The sequence below is a fragment of the Ailuropoda melanoleuca genome, chromosome 5 (genome assembly GCF_002007445.2).
Source record: "Ailuropoda melanoleuca isolate Jingjing chromosome 5, ASM200744v2, whole genome shotgun sequence".
Taxonomy (NCBI): domain Eukaryota; kingdom Metazoa; phylum Chordata; class Mammalia; order Carnivora; family Ursidae; genus Ailuropoda; species Ailuropoda melanoleuca.
The window spans coordinates 39,944-61,277 of record NC_048222.1 but is presented as its reverse complement, the minus strand read 5'-3'; the positions used below and the strand labels follow the sequence as shown (position 1 = coordinate 61,277).

The window sequence follows — 21,334 nt, the reverse complement described above, 5'->3', positions numbered from 1 at the left end:
CGGGCAGGTGGAGCTTGGGTCTGGGAGAGGGTCAGTCCCGCGAGACTGACTTCAGGAGGTGAAATCTCAGCGCTGACACGGTTTGAGAGAGGTCGCCGGGCGGAGCTGGTCGAGGAGCCGAAGGGTGTTCAGGGGCCGGTGGGGAGAAGCCGGCGCTCGTGCGCAGTCTCCGTGCGTGTGTTTGGGGAGGCAGGTGTGCGGAGCTGGCGGGGGGAGGAGAGTGGGCCCGCGCTGCCCACTCCGGGGAGCCACGCAGTGAGGGGGCACGTGCAGTGAGGAGGTGGCCAGCCCACCCTGCGCAGAGTTTCCTGGGAGCCGTCTCCTCGCAGCGGAGGCCAGGGACCTGGGCTCCGGGACAGTGACTGCAGTGGCGCCCGAGGCAGGCCGTGGCCAGCGGGTGGAGGGGGGCTGCGTGGCGAGGCTCTCACAGGGACCTCGGACCTTTACAGCCTCTGTGGCAGCTGTCTTTGTTTTTTGGAGATTTTGGTACTAAGTCATGTCTATGCCCCAATGCGGGTCTAGGAATCAGGGCCGAGAGTCGCGGGCTCCAGTGACGGAGCCAGCCAGGACCAGCGGGGGCCAGCGGGACCCCAGCTGCCTGGCATCAGGGCGCAGATGTGGGGTCCTGTGACACCGGAGCCCGGGTCCTGCGGAGCCTTCATGCCCAGAGCTGGCTCTCGCTGGTGTCACGCTGACAAAGAACGCCCGAGACCTTGTCCTCCCCCTGAGCAAACAGCCGCACCTTCTCCAGCCAACATCCACCTCCCCTTTCCACTCCCTAGACCAGTCACCTGGCCACGCCAGCTGCACCTAATGGCAATCCGGTGTTTCTCGGAAGGAGGGCCCTCGTCACCTGTCCCCCACCCCGTGTTCCCGACACAGGAGCGATGTATAAACCGGCACCCTGGAAAGGGAGCCGTCCACCAGCCGTCTGTCCAGACACCCTGGGAAACCACCCAGAGTGTCGGCGGGAGACACTGGGGTGGAGCACAGGGGAGCTTGTTGCGAGGAGGACCAGGCAAGCGGTTGGGGATGCGGGCGTGAGAATGTTTAAGACCAGTACGGCCGTGTGGCTGCTCTTTGGAGACACTTGGAAGGGAAGGAACCGGCCTTCAGACTTTGCACGGGCTCCTGGCCTGCTCTACGCACCCCGTTGTTTCTCTTTCTCTTTCACTGGGGAATCCACCTAACCCTGGAAAGGATGTCCGTTGAGAGAGAGACTGGCTGACAGGGACACGGATGCACACGGCTGTACTCGATGGCAGCAGCCAAATTCTTCACGGTGGCCACCAGCCTCCTGCTGTCCGTGTGGGAGAGGACGCGCCACGTTCTCTCTGCTGCAGGCACGTCAGGGAACACCACCAACTCCAAAGTTTATGATGCCCTGGCTTCCGGCCATGACACTCTGGCCTTTTAACTTTGAGCTGGGCAAACACAGAAAGCTCGGGATAGGAAGATAGAACTGGTTTTGGCATCGCCTGCTTCCTCCCGACGTGTGACAGATAGAAAGAGAGCTTGAGAAGCGAGAGGGTGCGTGTCAAGGCCGAGCAGAGATCTCTGCCTTGGGGTGCCGTCGGGCTGGGGCTCGTAGGGAGCGGGCAGTTGCCTGACGTCGGAGGGCCGAGTCGTGCCCTCGCCGCTGCCCAGGGGCTGTGTCCCTCCAGCCGGGCCTTCTTATCTGGACCGTCTCTGTGCAGCCCCCAAAACCCCGCTGGAGACGGAGGCCCTGCGGACAGGAGGCCGGCAGAGGCCATGGCCCCTCTGTGGGAGGACGGCCAGGGGGAGGGCGTCTGCCCCATCTGCCAGGAGCTGCCGAAAGAGGCCGTGAGCACGGACTGCGGACACCTCTTCTGTCGAGGGTGCCTGGCTCAGCACGTGGCAAAGGCCTCAGCTTCCGGGGTGCCCTGCTGTCCCCTGTGCCGGAAGCCCTGTTCCGAGGGGGTGCTGGGGGTGGCCCACCTCTGCCCCCGCCACCAGCAGAAGGTGTTCTACTTCTGCGAGGAGAGCAGACGTCTTCTGTGCGTGCAGTGCCTGGGGTCACCTGAACACCAGGGGCACCACGAGCTGACCCTTGAGAGTGCGGTCAGCCACTACAAGGTAAGGCCGGGCACCGGCTGCCCGAGCAACTGCCTCCTGCCCTCGGCCCATACGGCTCAGGGGCGGACCTGGCCCGTCTTTTCTGCCTCTCCCTGCTCTGGACCTGGTCCTGACTTTCCCATGTGCCCGGTGCTGCAGCTGTTGGTGTCGGTGCCTTGACAGGGGTCTGCGTTCCTAGGACGTCTGCGGGACGGACTTGGGCTGAGGACGCACAGCTCTCTCGGGACCAGACTGCCTGGTGCCCTGCTTGACAGAGCTAGAAATTCGGTGGGAAATGTGATCACTTTTGCATATGCCGATAATAGCCTGCAAAGACATATGTATGCCCTGAGACTTTGTAACGATGCTCTTTAGAATGTGCAGTCCACGTACAGTAAGTGTGAGCTCAGGTGTACAGCGTAGCGAGACACCACCTCCATACCTCACAAGTGCCCTTCGTCCCCAGCACGTTTCTCCCACCCCCACCTGCCTCCCCTCTGTGGACCTTCAGTGTGCCCTCTAGAGCTCGGAGCCCGATTTTGGTTTTTTCTCTCTCTTTCCTTTGTTCATGTTTTGTTTCTGAAATACCACATGTGAGTGAGATCATATGGTATTTCTATCCTGCAAATAACATTAGAACTGCAAAGAAATCAAGCAAACTGTGAGTTTCCTTATGAGCGAGGAGGAAAACAAACAAGGGTCTGGGATGGGAGTGATGGTGGTCGACATCCGTGGGGCTCTAGGGCCCTGTGGAGCAGGTGACACCCAGTGGGGAAGAGAAGCCCACCCGTGTGGAGACTTGGGGGGGGACATAATAGGCTACATCTGGAGAAGCCATGTTATGTTTAAGGAATTAGGGTTTGAGTTGACAGGATACACTGAGAGCGTGGGAGTGGGTGGGTGAGTGCAGGGGATCAAGGTGACTTCGTGAGTTTCTGGGTTGAGAAACTGGGTGGGTAATGGAAGGGAGGGCAGGTTCAAAGGAAGACAAGCTGAGTCCAAGTTGGGACACATTTAGGATCTCAGATAGGCAGCTGGATAAGGAATGTGGATCTCCACGGAGAGCCTGGGGTAGAATCCCCAGAACATGGCTGGGGGATCCACCCGAATAAAGGGGTTTCCCTCCAAGGAGATCGATGTAATGTCATCGGGAGACAGGGTAGAGAGGAAGAGTTTGCAGGACCAGGTCCTGAGAAAGGCCATCACTTCGATGTGAGGTCAAGGGTGACTCAGAAGGGGCCACCGACCAGGGGCAGGGACAGAGAAACAGCAGGTGCGCAGCGTCCCAGAGGCCGGGAGGCTGGGCGTGCGGTGTATCCAGGGTGCTGAGCGCAGGGCAAAGGGGGGCAGCAGGGGTTCCGGTGGGGGCAGCAGAGGGGTCTGCAGTGGGGTTCAGTCTGGGCAATGGCGAGAGTGTTGGGTGCACGGGGTGAAGGGTGTGGACAGCAAGGAGGAGGTGTGGCTTGGGAAAGAGAACCCAGGGGAGGAACGGGGGAGGGTTGGTGGGCAGTCGGACCCCAATTTGAGCTGTGAAACTAGGGGCTCGGTGTGCTCCAAGGGGCTGCACAGGGACAGCCGAGGTGACAAAGGGGCAGCAGGAGAGGCAGCGAGGGAGGACCCCAGCAGGTGTGGGCAGGACAGTTCACTACGACTTCTCACCTTGTCTATTTCTTTGAATTAAGTTTTGTAAATTAAATACTGTAAGTGGTACATTGCTTTTTAAAGGACTTGGGTAGGCTGTCCACGCCTGCCCCGCGGCTGCCTTGCAGCCCAGCAATAAACTCCACCTGGTCGTGGTGAATAATCCCTTTAATGTGCTATTGGCCAGTATTTGTGAGAATTTTGGCATCATGTCCTATTGGCCAGTATTTCTGAGAATTTTGGCATCATGTCCATCAGGGATATGGGTCTGTAATTCTCCTTTTTGTTTTTTTGTTTTTTTTTGTTTTTTTTGTTTTTGTTTTGTTTTGTGTTTTTTTTTTAGATTTTATTCATTTATTCGACAGAGATAGAGACAGCCAGCCAGAGAGGGAACACAAGCAGGGGGAGTGGGAGAGGAAGAAGCAGGCCCATAGCGGAGGAGCCTGATGTGGGGCTCGATCCCATAACACCGGGATCACGCCCTGAGCCGAAGGCAGATGCTTAACCGCTGTGCCACCCAGGCGCCCCTGTAATTCTCCTTTTTGGTGGGGTCTTTGTTTGGTTTTGGGATTGGGGTAATGCTGGCCTCATAGAACGAATTTGGAAGTTTTCCTTCCATTTCCATTTTTTGGAACAGTTTCAGAAGAATAGGTCTTAACTCTTCAAATGTTTGGTAGAGTTCCCTGGGAAGCCGTCCGGCCCTGGACTTGTGTGTGTCGGGAGGTCTTTGATCACTGCTTCAGCGTCCTTGCTGGGTATGGTCTGTTGAGGTTGTCTGTTTCTTCCTGTTTCAGTCCTGGTAGTTTATACGTCTCTAGGAATGCATCCATTTCTTCCAGATTGCCTAATCTGTTGGCGTATAATTGCTCATAATATTCTCTTATAATTGTTTGTATTTCCCTGGTGTTGGTTGTGATATCTCCTTTTTCATTCATGATTTTATTAATTTGGGTCCTTTCTCTTTTCTTTTTGGTAAATCTGGATACAGGTTTATTAATCTTGTTAATTCTTTCAAAGAACCAGCTTCTAATTTCGTTAATCTGTTCTACTGTTTTTTTTTTTAAATTTCTATATTATTTATTTCTGCTCCAATCTTTATTAATTCTCTTCTCCTGCTGGGTTTAGGCTTTATTTGCTGTTCTTTCTCCAGATCCTTTATATGTAAAGTTAGGTTGTGTATTTGAGACTTTTCCTGTTTCTTGAGAAAGGCTTGTATTGCTATATCTTTCTTTCCCTCTTAGGACTGCCTTTGCTGCATCCCACAGGTTCTGAACTGTTGTGTTTTCATTTTCATTTGTTTCCATGAAATTTTTTTTTAATTCTTCTGTACTTTCCTGGTTGACTCATTCATCCTTTAGCAGGATGCTCTTTAACCTTCATGCATTTGTGGTCTTTCCAAATTTTTTCTTGTGGTTGACTGTAAGTTGCAAGCATTGTGGTCTGAAAATATGCATGGTATGATCTCAGTCATTTTGTACCGGTTGAGACCTGATTTGTGACCCAGTATGTGGTCTATTCTGGAGAACGTCCCCTGTGCACTAGAGAAGAATGTGTGTTCTGTTGCTTTAGGATGGAATGCTCTGAATATATCTGTGATGTCCATCGGGTCCATCGGGTCCAGGGTGTCATTCAAAGCCCTTGTTTCCTTGTTGATCTTCTGCTTGGACCATCTGTCCATTGCAGTGAGGGGGTGTTAAAGTCCTCTACTATTTTGTACTGTTATCAATGTGTCCTTTAAGTTTGTTATTAATCGGCTTTTATATTTGGCTGCTCCCAAGTTCGGGCATAAATATTTACAGTTGTTAGATCTTGCTGTTGGATAGGCCTTTCAGTACGATATGGTGTCCTTCTGCATCTCTTACTACAGTCTTTCACTTAAAGTCTAATTTGTCTGGATACCAGGATTGCTACCCCAGCTTTCTTCTCACATCCCATTAGCATGATGAATGGTTCTTCACTCCCTCCCTTTCAATATGGAGGCGTCTTTGGGTTGAAAATGAGTCTCTTGTAGACAGCATATGGATAGGTCTTGTTTTTTTTATTCAATCTCATACCCTATGTCTTTTGATTGGAGCATTTAGTCCATTTGCATTCAGACTAATTATTGAAAGATACGAAGTTAGTACCATTGTATTACCTGTAAAGTCACTGTTTCTGTAGATTGTCTCTGTTCCTTTCTGGTCTTTGTTACTTTCGGGCTCTCTCTTCACTTAAAGGATCCCCTATAAGATTTCTTACAGGGCTGGTTAGGGTTCACAAATTCCTTTAGTTTTTATTTGTCCTGGAAAGTCTTCATCTCTCTTTCTATTCTGAATGACAGCCCTGTTGGATAAAGTATTCTTGGCTGCATATTTCTCCCATCTAACTCATTGACTATATCATGCCCGTCCTTTCGGACCTGCCAGGTCTTTGTGGACAGGACTGCTGCCAGCCTTATGTGTCTATCCTTGCAGCTTAAGGACCTCTTGTCCCAAGCTGCTTTGAGGATTCTTTTCTTTATCTCTGAAATTGCGAGTTTCATTATATGTCATGGTGTTGACCTTTTTGTTGATTTTGGGGGGAGTTCTCTGTGCCTTTGGACTTGATGGCCTGTTTCCTTCCCCAGATTAGGGAAGTTCTCAGCTATAATTTGTTCAAATAAACTTTCTGCCCGCTTTTGCTGATCTTCTCCTAGGACTCCTGTAATGGAGATATTATTTCACTTTATGGAATCACTTCGTTCCCTGAGTCTACCTTTGTGATCTAATAGTTTTCTCTCCCTCTTCATTTCAGCTTCATTTTTGCCTATCATCTTACCCTCTGCATCACTGATTTCCTCTTCTGCTTTGCTCATCCTCAGCCTCCCCTGGGGACAGCATATGGGTTGTAGCATTTTTAATTTCAGCCTGAGTAGAGTTTCTCTCTGCAGTAAGGGATTCTCTAGTGTCTTCTAGGCTTTTTCAATCCCAGCTAGTATCCTTATAATCATTGTTTTAAATTCTAGTTTAGACATTTTACTTATATCTGCATTGATTAAATCTCTGGCTGTCATTTCTTCCTGTTCTTTCTTTTGGGATGAATTCCTCCATCTTGTTATTTTGGAGGGAAAAAAAGAAAGAAAGAAAAAATAGAAGAAAGAAAGAAGAAGAAAAAATAAAAGACGAAAATGACAAAATTAAAAAAGGAAAATTAAGAAATAAGATAAAATAATATACATATAGGAAGCTAGGACCTAGGTGTGCTTTGGTCTGCTTGTTATGAGAAGGTTGGTTGAAGAAAGGTAGAAAGAAAGAAAAGGAAAGGAAAAGAAGAGAAAAAAATTAAAAACTAAACAAAAAAATATATAAAATACAATAAAAAGTTCAAAAAATGCTCTTTCTGTATTATAAGGTTCATTTTTAGGCAGTTAGTCTTGTAGATTCAAATGAGAGTCTGCTGAGCTCATATTTCCCGTGAGCTGCTTTCCTGATGTTTTCATATATTTAAAGATTTTATTTATTTATTTGTCAGAGAGAGAATGAGCGACATTTTCTAGATGCACGACTGTGTGGACATTGTCAGACTTGGTCGTCAACACCACCCCTCACAAGATGTAACGGGTGATTTCACTCTTACTCATACTTCAGGACACTTTTGGCTTCATAGGGAGCATATTTTCGAAAGTTGGTAATTTGTTTTGGCTACTGTCTCAGGAAAATGTACTTTCTGGTCTATTAGCCACTTCTGTTATGTATTTTGTGAGCAAAGCTTTTGAGAAGGAATTTCAATGTTGCTAGATTCTCACATTTCGTTACTACTCAATGCCCTTATGGTAGGTTTTTCTTACTGTGAAACCACATTTTATCTGATGTCTGATAGGATCACAAACCTTTAAAAATATTCATTGTGATGAAAGAGGTCTTGCACTATTCCCTGTGTTTCAAACTGTCCTTTTTTCCCTGATGGCTATTTTAGAAAAGGAAAAGTTTGTACAATTTTGATTTTTAATTCTAATGAGTGTGTATTCATACAACATTCACCCACTAAATATTATTTTAATGCAAAGCTGGAGGGCCCCATTTTTAAAAAGTGGACTTTACCTTATTCATTTGAATATTGTAAATGATAGGTCTGTATTATCTTTGATTATTTCATGCGTTTATCTTTATTACTATCTTTGCTTTTTTTTTTCACTTACGTAGTGTTTGCAGTTGCCCTCAAACTCTTTATTAAATTTTAAACTATATAAGCAGAGAGGGAGACAAACCATAAGAGACTCTTAATCATACGACACAAACTGAGGGTTGATGGGGGAGGTGGGTGGGGGATGGGGTAACTGGGTGACCGGCATTAAGGGGGCCTGTGATGTAATGAGCACTGGGTGCTATACGCAACTGATGAATTTTTGAACACTGCATCTGAAACTAACCATGTACTATATGTTGGCTGATTGAATTTAAATTTAAAAAATGAATTTTAAACTGTACTGGGAGGTACGACTGTGGCTTTTCACCTGGATCCTGAGAACCGGCCTGACTCTGACAGGCAGAGACAGATAGCACTCCTGGCAGAGGGTAGCAGGTGATAAGGCTAGAGGGGGTGTGACCACATGGGATGTGTTCAGGAAGCCACATGTAAGTCCTTCGGTTAGTGGGGAGCCTGGGGGAGGGGGAAGCACTGGGAATGGAGACTGGGGTCAGGTCCCCGAGAGCCTTGGACACGGGGTTAAGGAGTTTGGACTCACTTTTGGTAATAAGAACTCATTTTGAAGAGAGGAATAACACGGGTCAAAGATGAAATATGACTGAGCTGTCCAGCAGGGAGGACAGCAGGTGGTGAGTCCAATGACAGAAATATGGAGGTCACGAGCAGTGGCCTGCACAGAGGAGCGGTGAGTGGGATGCTGTTTGACTTCCCATGTTGACTTTGAGCTGCTGATAAGGCAATAGGGGAGACTTAGAGCCCAGCTGGAAATATGGGGTTGACCCTTAGGGGAAAATACCTGTCTTGGGAATTAGGAAGAAATTTGAAGCCTACAGAATAGAAAATTAAGGGCACAGTCTGGAGACAGAGAAAGGTTAAAAAAGCAACCCCAGGAAGGCTTCCTTCCCCAGGAAAAGCACAGAAGCAGAAGGGCAGCGGGGGGAGGGACCAGGACAAGGAAGGGTGGGTGGAGGTGGGGAAATGGGGAGGGACGTGTGGACAGTCACCTCAAAGTAGAGGAGGCCCTCGGGGTGGACTTCATTCCCAGAGATCTCTGGTGACCTTGGAGGGAGAGGTTTCCAGACAGGAGCAAGCCCATGGCTGAGCAGCGCCGGGGCCCCGAGGACGTGGGGCCCGGAGGGTGGGGTGCGAGGGTGGAGAAAGAGCAGGCTGGGGGACGGGCGGTCGGGAGGTGAGGGCCATCGGTTTGCTTGCTGAGCTTTTGCCTTCACGTGGACATCTCCATCCCCATCGCCCTCCACCACGGCCACGGGACCCTGATGACCGTCCACGTGCTCGTTTACCCCCACTCGCCTCCTTCTGCCAAGTGCAGCAAGGTGACACCCGGCGACATCCCTGTGTCCTCGGCCCACCCACCGTGGCTTTCCGCTTGCTTGGATGTCTCTGCCGACCTCTGGCCTTTGACCTCGATTCATCCACAGACTCTCAGGGCCGGGAGGACTTCCCAAGTCACGTCCTCCTGCTCCGGCCTCTCCCTGTGCATCTCTCTTTACTGAAGCAATACGTTTTGAGAGTTTACAAGAGGAAATGAGGCAAAAAATGATAAAAATTTTTAAAAATGCTCCTCACAATAGCAAACAGCAACAAGAAAATCTCCTAAAAGTATTTTTCTGACCTGTTGCGGGAAGGATCTAGGGGCTGAAACCCACACTCTGGAGCATGCCTCATCTTCAGCCCACAAATGCCCTTCTCGTCTTGCTTGCTTCCCATTTGCTTGCCGTGCCTCCCCTCCAGGGCGGCCTGTCGGAGTCTCGGCAGGTTTTTTGTTTGTAGACGGCTTGGGAGAGCGCATTCCTGTGTCCTGCCCACACAACACTCCTGTGGCCCTGTTTCCTCGCGGCCGTGTCGCCCTCACAGGTTCCCCGGACGGAGCGGAGGTGAGCCCGTGTCTCTGCTGGCACGGTGGTGAGCCCTCCTTGTCACGCCGACGCGAGGGAGCCCCTGGGACGCTCACCCGGAGACAGGACCGCTGATCACGGAGGAGAGCGCGGCAGCCGAGCCCCTGCCTGTCTCCGCCGGCCCGCTGGTCCTCACGTCGCGGATTCTGCCCTCGCCCCGGCCTTGTCCGGGTGCCTGATTCGTCTTAGTCTGACGGGCGGCAAACACTGTTCCGTCGTCGTGTTGGTTTCCGTGTCTCTGGTCACTGGTGAGCTTGGGCACCAATTCGCATGCACGACAGCCCTTTGCATGCCCTCTTCGCGAATTAACGCTCATGCCCCTCACAAAACTTGCCCTCGGTTCCCGTCTTCGTGCTGACGCGTGGAGTTTCCTCTCCATGTTCCACAGCTCAGCCTCTTGTTGGTTTCGGACGTGTGCTGTCATCGCTCAGCCTGGCATTTCGCTGCTGATTCCGTCCCCGCTGTGTCACTGAGCCCTGGTAGTGAGTGACGGGAGCTCAATTTCAGACAGCGTTCCCTCCCCACAGGCCACGATTTATTCTCTAACGTTATTTTCTGCTGACTTTACGGTTTTACCTTCACGTTTGGTGCCCAGCCATCTCGAGTCGGGTTCACGCACGGCTCCAGGAGGGGCCCGGCCCCGCTTCTCTCCACCGTTGTGCGCAGGCTTTCACGACGGGGTCTCCTCCAGACCTGCCCCTTCCTCGCTGAGGACGTCCTGTGTTTTCTTTCTAACGTCCTCTGTAAACGTGGATCTGTCCGTGTGCTCAGCATGGCTTTGTCGGCCCTGTGACCCCGTGGGGCACGCGCCCCTGCAGCCGCTCCAACACGGGGCTGCTCTCCGTGACGCCCCACCGCCCTCCCCTCCGGCCGCGGAACCCATGTCGACTGCAGCTCCGGCCCCGTTCGTTTAGGGCCTGAAACCTGTCGCGTGTCGGCAGCTTCAGGGACACGGGCCCATCGGAACGCGGACTCGACGTTGAGGGAGAGGCCAGGCCTGCGTGGGTTTGCGGGGGCAGCGGCTCCTGTCCTCGTAGCGGATGGGTCGGTGCCTGCCTCAGGCTGACAGACACGTGCGTCTCTCTAGGAACGGCTGGGCCGCAGGAGCAGGAGACTCCGGAGAGACCTGAGGGAGCTCCGCCGGCTCCAGGCACAGCAGGAGGAGCAGCCGTGGGCAGGGCAGGTGGGGCGCGGACACCCCGTCCTGGCCACTGGGTGCCTGGAGCAGCTGTGTTGGGAGGGGTCCTGGAGGCCAGAAGCCCGCGTGCTGGGCTCGGCCGCGGCGTCCGCGGGCTGGGAGACTCGGGTCAAGGGCAGCCCTGGGCCCGTCGTGTGTTTACACGTGCGCCGGAGGCCGGTGCCGTCCATGCGGCTCGCGTGACCATCAGAGCCGACAAGCGGCTCATCGCTGGAAATGACACCAACCACAGGCCTTTGTCTCCGACGGCGGGCCTGTCCGTAAATGTGGGGCCTCTCCTCACACTGTGACGGGCGGGGAGCCCGAGGCCCGCGGTGGGACAACGCAGCGGGGCAGGCTGTGCCACCAGAGCATGGGGTGGGGGCAAGAGCACCCAGGCACCAGCGTTGTCGCGGGAATATCCGACGCTGAGCCTCAGGGAATCTGTTTTCCGCGGGTCCAGGCAGACTGTGGGGCCCCCAGGCTGGAGGCTGAGCTGGAGAGCCAGCAGCAGGACGCCCTCGACGGGCAGCGGCCGGACCCGCAGGGGAACACGCCGGCGGCCAGAATCCCGGACATCTTGCGGGCCATAGCACAGCTCAGCAGCCTGGTCACAGCTTTGGAGAAGACCATCCAGGGGCTGGGCGCGGACACCCTGAAGGTGCAGACCCGGGCCCTCCCGTCGCCGGCGGCACGCGTGGGACAGGCTTCCCTGCGACACACGGGGCGGAGTGGGTGCTGGGAGGGTTACCCCCTCTGAGTCTGGAGGGGATCCCCGCGTGGCATCTGGTGGCAGGTTGGGGACAGGTTGGAGGTGGCAGGACCCTGGGAACCCGCTGTGACTGTCTCTGTCTTCCCCTGTCTCATAGGAGGCCAGCGAGCTGCTGGACAGGTAGGAGCCGTCCCGTGTCCCATGCGTGCCCGCACAGCCACACACACAGCCGCGCTCGGGCCTCACCGCGGTCTGGGGGATGCCAGCCCCGTCACGCAGCACGGCCAGTGGATGATTCAGGAGAACACACTGAAGGATTTCTCTGTTTCTAGGAGCGTGCCATAGAAGCTCGAAGCCCTCTACCTCCAGGTGGAGAAAAGAGCCCGGACGTCCCTTTCGCCCCCCTCAGCAGCTCCGGCCTGCTCGTTCCCGGGCCACCTCGTCCCAGACTCGCCTCCTCCTCCTGGTTCTCCCTCCCTGCGAGGCGGCCCAGTGTGTCCTCACCCCCCATCTCCCGAACGTGACCCCCTGTGCTCATCCCCGCAGCTGGGACCTGATGCCTGACCCTCTGACCCGAGCACGGTGGTCACAGCCTCCTTCCTGAGCCAGGCTCACACTCATGGCTGCCCCCGCACACGGCAGGGCCCAAGGCCTCCGTTTCGCCTGTGAGCAGATGGCCGTACCCACCTCTCACGATTCGTACTAGGACAGGGGCTCCAGACGCTTGGGAGGCCCGCACGTCTGCACCGGTGCCCCTGCACTGGCTCCCCCCTTCCGTGAGCAGGACTGTGATGGGAATGGGATATGGCGAAGGGCGTGACTGTGTGGTCATGGCTGGCAGGACTCCTCACAGACTGCCGTGCTGGGCGGAGGGACTCGAGCTGGGAGGGGACCAGCAGGCGGCCCCTCGGACGGGCAGCAGCCCGCAGCCCACGGGGGTCAAGGCCCTCAGTCCTGCTGGGCAAGGTCGTGAACTGTGCGGGCAGCCTGCGTGCGGGGCCCCAGCCCCTGACCTGCCAGCCCCGGGGCGCTGACACCACTGGCGGTCACGGGCGTGGCTTGCAGCCAAACCCCCGGGTACCCGAGTGCGAGGAGTCTGCTCTTTGCTGCTGCTGATTTGGGGCCGGTGTCGGCCTGCGAGTCTTGCTCTCTCACGTACACAGCAGGGCTCCTAATGCCGTCCCCACCTCACGGGGCGTTGGGAGGGGTGAAGGGGTGAACATACAGCACAGGGCACGGGCGAGCTCCATGCCCTCCCTCTGACGCCTGCTGTTGACCCTTGGCACCCTGGCCATAGCTCCCCACAAGGCCTGGCTGGCGGAGGAAAACCCCATTTTCCTTATTTCCACGTCTGTTCTTACAACAAGCTTTCCTTTTCTTTGGAACTAACTGGAGAGTCTCCGTTCTTGGTGAAAGAAAGCGCGGCTACAGTGTAGGCTGAGAAAATCCGAGCCGGGACCCCTGGCGGTCAGGTCAGGACAGGGCTGCACCCCTCCCATGGGGTCCGGGAGGTGGGGCTCAGATGTGAGCACTTCTGGGGAGGGAGGGGACCCCAAGGGCAGGTCTGGGACGAGCCGAGCACACAGCCACCAGTCACGCGTCCGGCGGGGTCTACCCTCTCTCTCTGCACGACGCCCCCTCAGGTCAGGTCAGGTCACATGGGACGGGAGCCTCTCCACTCACCAGCAGTCGTGTTTCTCAGCGAGAGGAGCACGTGTCGTCCTTCTGGACGCAGTCAGGTGTGTGGAGTGCGGCCTGCGTTGGCTTGTTCACCAGACGCGCCTGGCCCTGCACGAGGCCGAGCCCCCTAGCGGTTCGGGCCTCCGAGTCAAGACAGGGTCACGATCCCGGCTGCAGATGCCCCACACTTCACTGTAGGACAGAGCATGTCCTGTGGGGACCAGCGCAAAGGGACATAGCGCGTGTCTCCTCCCACGGGGGGCCCTGCAGGTCATTGTTTAACAGGCCCCGCTAACCCCAGTGACACACAGGAAACCCAGTCCACTTCCGTGGGACGCAGGCTGGGGGCTTGGTACGCGCATAACCATCCTACACAGACGCACACATGTGTATGAATACTGAGGTCTCCTGTGAGTGTGATTTATAGATAATGGGAACGTGCCCAGAGGGAGCGAGCCGCCCCTGCAGCCCCTGGTCGCCGGTTCTCCCCGGGCCCTGGTGTCTGCCAGCAGGGGCGTCAGCGGGGAGAGGGCTGCACAGTTCAGTTGTGTCCAAGCAGAGCAGACATCGAATACGGAAGCGGTGGTGAGCGGGCGGTCGCTGAGACAAGAGAAGACAACACCCGGGACGCAGGCCGTGTGAGGACCACAGTTTTATTGCACACGCGACCTCACGCTCCGGCCTGTGGCGGCCGACCTCAGTCTGCCAGTCCCAGGCTTGTCCCCGGCCCCGCGGCCTGGCTCTCCCAGACATCTCGGCCTGGCTCTCCCAGACATCTCGCCTGCCTTCTGCAGGCCCGGCTCTTCCCCACCCCCACCCTCAGACGCCGCCCCCGCCCCTGCAGCGGAGCTCCCTGCGCCTCATCCCTTCCCACCACTGGCTCGAGCTCAGAGGGTGGTTACCGCAGCAGGAACGGGGCTCTCTGCAGCGCAGTGTGGCCCCTGGCTCATGCTGCACGCCAGGCCTCCCGTCTCAGCCGGACGTGCCCCCACGGGAGGGAGGACTCGGGCCGTGTCAGGGTCTCCCGCGGAGGACGGCCCAGTGTCCCAAGGGCCACGGGGTCAGCCAGCGGGGTCTCTGCCAACCCTCCTACCCTCACCTGGCACACACGTCTCCTATGGCTGTCCTTCCCAGGAAGCCCTCCCGGCTGGACTGGGCCCCTCCCGCTGAGCCCCCACACCCAGGATAGCCCCTGCCCAGCACCTGTCGCCCCCCTGCAATGTCCTCCTCCTGCCTCTGTCTGCTCCGTGAGTTCCTCCAGTTAGTTTCTGTTCGTTTTCATGCGGCCCGTGACTACCAGCCTGCCTGGTTCACGGTCAGCCCATGAGAAACGTTCCTCGAAGCTACACGTCTGTGAACCCTCGTCTTTCTGGAGGAAGAAGTCATGAGGACAGGTGCCTTGTCTAAGATCACACAATTGCTCCAGGCCCGGGTCTCCTGTGTCCACTGGGCACCGCTGGGCCGCGTCCCTGGAGCCCCAGCCATGCACCGGGTGTCAGGGAAATGGCTTAATCAGCACATGGAAGGTCACCCCACCACGTCCTTGCAAGTCCTTGGTCTGCCCCCGGGCGAGCCCGCAAGAGTCGAGTCCGTGCAGGCCTCTGGTGAGCCCCGTCCTGGCAGGAGGGGGACTGGCCCTCTCAGGAACTCACGGAGAAGCTAGACCCTCGGCCCCAGAGCCCAAAGAAGGGAAAGACCTTCCGGGTGAAGGAGGCCGTGAAGGTGTAGATGGGCTCCTGGCTGACGGCATTGACGAAGGTCACCCAGCCCACCTCATAGTCCAGGGACACGCGCACCTGCCGCGGAGACTCCCGCAACGCCAGCCGTGTGGGGAAGGAGCCCAGCGCCGACACGAAGCCCCAGGCCAGCCGCACAGCCCACACGCCCTCCTCCGGCCGCAGCCGCAGCTCCCCCTTCCGTGACACGTCCTCGCTCACCACGCCCACCGTGCAGCTGCCGCCGTGGGCCAGGTCCACCGTCACCAGCCACGTGTGTCTGCCGTCTGTGAAGCCGCAATGGGCCAGGACGCAGGTGGCCCGGTCAAAACGCTCCGGGCTGTCGGGCGAGTTCTGCCACTTGTAGGAGAACTGGGCTTTCCGCTGGTCCTCAGACAAAAGGAGCTTGGGGTGGGAGGTCTGCGGGTCCAGACAGATGTCGGCTGTGGGGCAGAGATGTTGGTGGACGTTTGTCACCTCCAGGAGGACCGGGCCTGCCTCCGACCGCTAGTGTCATTCTCAGTGTTGCCGTGTGTGCAACAGAGTCCGGGCAGACCGGCGGCGAGGGTGTCACTCGGGACGTGTTAGACATCCCCGCCCTCCGACTTCCCCCGCGACTACCCAGAGCGCAGTCTGGGCTTTGAGCAGCCGGCCGGACATGGGCCGTGTCACCGCCCGCCTGCAGGACGCCCGGGCTCCCGCGTGCCCGCCGTCACCGGCTCGGTGCCGTCCTGGGGAGGCAGCTCCATCCCTGCAAGCGGGTAGGGCTCCCTGGGCCGTGCCTGCTCTGGCCTGCGGCCAGCACCCGTGCCCCCGCCCGCATCTGCAATCCCAGAGGGCGCAGACGGCCCCCTCCCTCCTGGTCGCCCCCGCCAGCCCTCCGGCTCCTCGGCCTGTTACGGCTGCTGCCTCGGGCTCAGAGGATCGCGTCCCGGCATGAAGAACGTCGGCACCCTGCACAGTACGGCTTCAGTCCCACACGCTGACACTCCCTAAACTCAGGTGGGTCGAGGGGTCAGAGTCCCTTCCAACCACGCCACCCCTGGGGTCCTGGCTGACCGATGCCACCGGCCGCCTTCCTTCTAACTACCCCTGGGAAGCTCCTCCTGACAGGAAGTGCGGTTCCCGGTGGTTCCGACAACGGGGTTCTGATCCCAGATCACAGTCCCCTCATCCAGGAAGCCTTTCCTGATAGCCTGTCCTGCTCTGACTGAAGCTTTCTCCCCGCCCTCACGTGGAGATGGGCACGTGCACCTCACCGGGGGTGTGGGCGCTCGGCCTGCAGCCCCATGAAATGCGGATCCCCGCCCCCTCCTGTCGCGGGGCCGGCTGCCTACCTGGCTCGTAGTCCAGCTCGAACCACAGCTTCTCTGTAAGGAGGATACAAAGCAGGGTGAGAGCGCATTTGTCTCCCACAACCGCAGTTAATGATGAGAGAACTGAGCGCAGAGGGAAGGGACACAGACAGGGACAGAGGACGGGCGCTCTGGACCCAAACTTCCGAACCAGAGCTCGCCTCGGGGTCCTGGAGCAGCTGCGACCGCCCAGGCCTGATTCTGGTGTCTGGGGGTGGGCCCTGCCTGGCCCGGGGTGGGCAGGGACTGTGTCCACCTTGCACGGCCTCATGCAGGACGGAGGCCACGCTCCAGAAACATCGACCGGATGAATGGATTGGGGGGTCGATTTCTTATTCTCCTTGGAAATAGTTTTTGGAGTAATCAAAGGTCAGATGTGGTTAGAGTGCAAGGTCCCTCGCGGCCAGGCGGCTGGGCCTACTTGCAGGACGGGCTCGAGTGTGGGCTCGTCCGGGCCACGTGGAAAAGGGCGGCATCACTCCTGACGTCACGGAGGGCGCGCTGGCAGAAAGCCGCTCACCTGACTCATTCCCCAGCATCACGCCATTTCCCACCAGCACCGCCCGTTCCCGGAACACGGGCAGAGTCCCCACAGGGGCCTGGAGAGCCAGCAGGTGGGGGATGCGACAGAGTCAGCCGCCCCGCGGTGTGGATAACGCTCTTCCTGGTTATTGATTAACTGCGTTTATCATCAGAATCTGACCATGAATTACAAGGGCCTCTGTAGATTTTTTACATTATTGAGAATGACAGGTTTTGTTAGTCTGACTTCTTAAATTGTTCAAGGTCAGAGGATCAGATTTATTTGTGCAATTATTTTTCAAATGAGTTAAATTTGTTTCGGAAATCTTTGTCTTTATTACCTCTCTTCCGTGTCACGTTATCCCAACAGGCAGATTTTATAAAGATGTGTAAGTAAGGACAGCCGAGGAAGGCACCGGGAAGGGACGGGCCAAAGGTCACTCAAGCCTTGGGCAGTGGAGCATGGGGGGGCGTTCCTAGGCCCCAATCCAGGGACTCCCACGCCCAGGGGAACCCTGGGGTCCTCTTACCCAGAAACATCTTCATCTCCCGCTGCAGTGGGACGGCCTGCTGGGGGAAGTCCCGAATCCTCTGGCCCAGCTCAGGGGACACAGCCTCTGGTTTCCGGCACTTTCTGGTTTCACATCTAGGGGCACAGAGAGAGCGGGGTTTGGGAATTCTCCAGACTCAGCTGGTCGCCTGCGAACAGACATGGAGGCAGACACACTTCCTCGGGGACGTACCCCACTGCCCACGCGTGGGCAGCTGCCCATGGAAAGGCATGCACGTTCATGAAGGTTTGCCTGGGATGGGACACGGCGGCAGGCGTGCACTGGCCGGACATGTGACGCTGTGTGTGTGCCCGCAGGGGACGAGGGAACGACTGCTTACCTTATCAGAGTACTTCTGATGTCCTAGGAGAAAGGGGGGAGAGCAGGAGTTTAGCAAAGACAAATACCATGTTCCCACAGGAAAAGGGCCCAAGGTCCTGCGGTCACCGAGTTCTGGGGCTGATGAGGGCCAACCCCTTTATGGCACGCACCCACACAGTGGAGGGACCTGCCCGCCAGCTGGAGGCCAAGGCCCCCTGCTCCCAGTCCTGTAAACCAGGACTGTGGCCCCCAGTTGCGCTGCCCTCCTGATGCCTCATTGGGACCCCAGGATCTTCCCTCAGGTGCGACAGACCAAGAAGAACTTCCCACGGGCTGGTGGCCTCGCAGAATGGTCTGCCTTGGAAACAGCACGTGACATCTGTTTGCAGGGCACGTGATGCTTTTCAGACTGCTCCTTTCCACTGCATTCTCCTGCTGGAGCCTCACAGAACCCCGGAGAGCTAGGTCAGGGAAGGACCCCCGTGTGATGGACGGTGGGACGGACAGTCAGAGGCCAGGGAGCAGAGTGACCGGGATGCAGGGACACAGGAGGGAAGGGGAGGGGGCTCGGACAAGGGAAGGCACAAGAAGTCAGAGGCGGGCACGCGGGCGGGGCAGGCCTCACCGTCAGGAGCCCCCGCGCCGGCCTCCCGTGCTTCTCCTCCAGCTCGGAGATCAGGCTGCTGAAACGGCAGATCTCCTCGCCGACCAGGACGTCAAACGCTTCCCGTTGCTTCAGGATGTCCCCATCCAGCTTCTCCAGCTGGGCCAGGAGGACGCTCTGCTGCTCCTCCAGGAACTGGCTCAGATGCGCAAACTCGAAGATCACCTTCTGTCTCTTGGTGGCTACCTGACACTGAAGGGGCGGGCGGGGGGCCGGCAGGCATGAGTCCTCCTCCTCCCTCCCCTCTTCCTCACTTTCTCTGCTTCCCCTTCCATCTTTCTCCTTACTTAGTGTACCCCCGTCTCCCTCTGGCCCAGACCCACGTCCTCCACGTTAGGTGGAAAATCAGACCCCATCCCAGGTGCCTGGATGGATTGGGAGCTAGTGTGGCCTCCTTCCACCTGCCGTGCCGTGTCTGGGAGCTGTCGGCCCAGCATGGCCTCGGCCCCGTCTGCTGGGGCTTCTAGAAGCATAGCCGGGGGGGTGGTGGGACAGCCCGCCCCCCGCCTCGCACAGCTGTCCACACAGCACGAAGCTGCATTGTGGGCCCACCCGCCTTCAGTCCTCACAGCAGTACCGTAATTCCTGGAGGCCCTGCCAGCTTCGACTCCCCACCTCACACAAAAACGGAGCTGAGCTAGCTCGGGTGGGAGTCGGGACTGGGCCTACAGGGGCTTCCCAGCCTGCATTCGACACTGCCTTGCCTCCCGGGTCGCTGGGTCCCGGGCAGATGGGGTGCGGGGAGGGGGCGGTGACCTACCAGGAGGACTTGTATTCTTTGGTTTTCTCTCGACTGGATTCTTTGAATCTCTTCTCTCTCTTTTCTTAGACACTCAAGACACTTCTGTATTTGCTCCTGGAGAGAAAGAGCAGGAGGTCTGTTACATGGAGGCAACGACTTGTGAAGAAGGGTCAGCCCACTGCCTCCAGGAGGGCGGGACCCGAGGGAGGGCGCACCCCCTAGCTGACAAGGCCTGCGCCCGGACTGTCCCTGGCAGCCTGCTCCCTCCGGGCCTTTTCCTTCTAGTTCCGCTCTCAGGAACTCTGATCAGAGCTGCCCCCCTCTCCCAGGGCCGGCACTGCCGGTGACTCAGTTTCCCCAGCGGAGCCTGGCTGCCTTCAGCTTAAAAACCCTACTGTGTTTGTCTTTGCTCAGTTAAATCTGGGCTCTGTCCCGAGGACGATCCTTCTTTGAAACTATCCCAACTTGCTCACATATCTCGAAGGGACGCACATACACTCCCTTCTTGTGAATAGAAGGGGTTTTCTGTGCGTGTCGCCAGAGGAGAGAAGACCCTTGGATCATATAAAAACAGTCGACACCCTGTTTTGCTTGCTCTAGAACAGAGCTGAAACTGGTATTCACACACAAATGTCCTCAAAGGCACATTTAGAAATACGATGAACGCTCTCGGGTCGAACGGCAGTGACCTCATCGATACAGACGACGGACGCGCCCTGTTACAGAAGCGCAGGTGTAAACCGCTGAGCGCGCGGGTCGGCGGGGACTGCGCGGGTCGGCGGGGACTGCGCCACCGGCCCTGCGCGCACTGGCTTCTCCGCAACGGCGAGCGCGCAGTCAGACCTCCCTGACAGCACGCGCGGCAGCCACGCAAGCGTCCACGCACATCACATTCGTCTGCACGACCGTCCCTGGGCGCCGACGTCCTCGCGCGCCTGCCTGACCCACTGCGCTCCCTCGGCCGTTCCACACGGCCTCGGCAGCCCCGGTACGTGCGCCCCGGTACGTGCTGGCCGTAGGGAAGCGGCACGGAGCGCGGTTCGGCGGCACACCTGGGGCTCCGGCCTGGAGGCCGACAGGGAGCGGCTCGGACTGTGCCCGGGCCCCGCGGCCCCGCTCCTACCCTGTAGGGCTCCGCCGCCGCGTCCAGGAAGCGCACGGTGTGGGCCCGGTGCTCCCCGGCCTCGCGGCACAGCGCACACAACTGCGCCTCGTCGTCCTCGCAGAAGAAGTAGATCTTCTCCCCGTGCTCCCGGCACATGTCCGCCTCGTCCGAGCCCGGCGTGGACACCAGCCTGAGGCGCTCGATGTTCTCCACCACGCTGGCCAGCTGCCAGTTGGGCCGGAAGCTGCCGGCGCGGAAAGGCTCCTTGCAGAGCGGGCAGGCCAGGGCCTCCTCGGGCTCCGGGCCTGGGACCTCGCAGTAGCGGGTGAGGCAGCCGCGGCAGAAGTTGTGGCCGCAGTCGATGGTGACCGGCTCCCTCAGGGTGCCCTGGCAGATGGGGCAGTTGACCTCGTCCGCCAGGCTGGTCACGGAGGCGGCCGAGGCCATGGCGCGGCTGTGTCCGTCGGCTGCTCGCCCTCTGTGCGTGGCTGAGCGGGAAGGATCTGGGAGAACAGCAAGGACACATTCAGCCTGCGGAGCCAGACCCAGGCACATCTTAAACACGCACGGACATGCTCAAGGTCGTGGACGCGCACGCACAAACACACACGCTTGCACACACACAGACACGCACGCGCCCCAGGGCACGGCACCCACCTGCATGCCAGGGTCCTCCTGCCCTCCTCCCAAAGGAGCAGATGCCCACGCTCCAGGAGAGGGAGGAAGGAAGGGCCACGGCGCTCCAGAGACCACCTCGGTTCCTGTCAGGGCAGCGGCCCGCAACCTGGGGCTCCGCGACCCTCCAGTCCACCCGCACCGCTTGCGGGAAAGCTGAAGTGCTGGTATCTGCGCCGTCCACAGTTGGCAGAGATAGTTCTTGGGTCCGGGTGGGAGGGGGACTGGGTCGGGGAGCAGAGATGCCAGGCCAGCCCCCCCCCCCCTGCCCCGCGTATGACCAGCTGTCTCCAGGGAGATTAGGGGTATCAGCCAGCC

General features: G+C 57.5%; 2 protein-coding genes across 2 annotated transcripts; one reads left to right on the top strand and one right to left on the bottom strand.

The window, feature by feature from the left end:
* On the top strand, positions 1-12,134 carry TRIM40 (tripartite motif containing 40). The gene is made up of 5 exons (XM_034660177.1): positions 1-2,097; positions 10,885-11,174; positions 11,218-11,635; positions 11,844-11,866; positions 12,019-12,134. The coding sequence occupies exons 1-5, from the start codon at positions 1,753-1,755 to the stop codon at positions 12,029-12,031; spliced, it is 1,089 nt and encodes a 362-aa protein (XP_034516068.1). The 5' UTR covers positions 1-1,752; the 3' UTR covers positions 12,032-12,134.
* LOC100481044 (tripartite motif-containing protein 10) lies at positions 12,108-21,242 on the bottom strand. Its single transcript, XM_019793037.2, has 8 exons — positions 20,999-21,242; positions 20,360-20,844; positions 19,255-19,350; positions 18,456-18,686; positions 17,850-17,872; positions 17,489-17,604; positions 16,419-16,451; positions 12,108-15,524 (listed from the first exon to the last, which is right to left on the bottom strand). The coding sequence occupies exons 2-8, from the start codon at positions 20,786-20,788 to the stop codon at positions 15,007-15,009; spliced, it is 1,446 nt and encodes a 481-aa protein (XP_019648596.1). The 5' UTR covers positions 20,789-20,844; positions 20,999-21,242; the 3' UTR covers positions 12,108-15,006.
* Positions 21,243-21,334: the final 92 nt, after the last annotated feature.

Excerpts from the sequence above, each read along its gene's own strand:
- LOC100481044 (XM_019793037.2), bottom strand. The coding sequence starts at position 20,788 with ATGGCCTCGGCCGCCTCCGTGACCAGCCTGGCGGACGAGGTCAACTGC. Across the intron at positions 17,605-17,849 it reads ATCAGAAGTACTCTGATAAG|ATGTGAAACCAGAAAGTGCC; the intron begins GTAAGCAGTCGT and ends CTGTGCCCCTAG. Across the intron at positions 16,452-17,488 it reads GGAGATGAAGATGTTTCTGG|AGAAGCTGTGGTTCGAGCTG; the intron begins GTAAGAGGACCC and ends TCCTCCTTACAG.
- TRIM40 (XM_034660177.1), top strand. The coding sequence starts at position 1,753 with ATGGCCCCTCTGTGGGAGGACGGCCAGGGGGAGGGCGTCTGCCCCATC. Across the intron at positions 2,098-10,884 it reads GTGCGGTCAGCCACTACAAG|GAACGGCTGGGCCGCAGGAG; the intron begins GTAAGGCCGGGC and ends GCGTCTCTCTAG. Across the intron at positions 11,175-11,217 it reads GTGCCGTCCATGCGGCTCGC|CCAACCACAGGCCTTTGTCT; the intron begins GTGACCATCAGA and ends CTGGAAATGACA.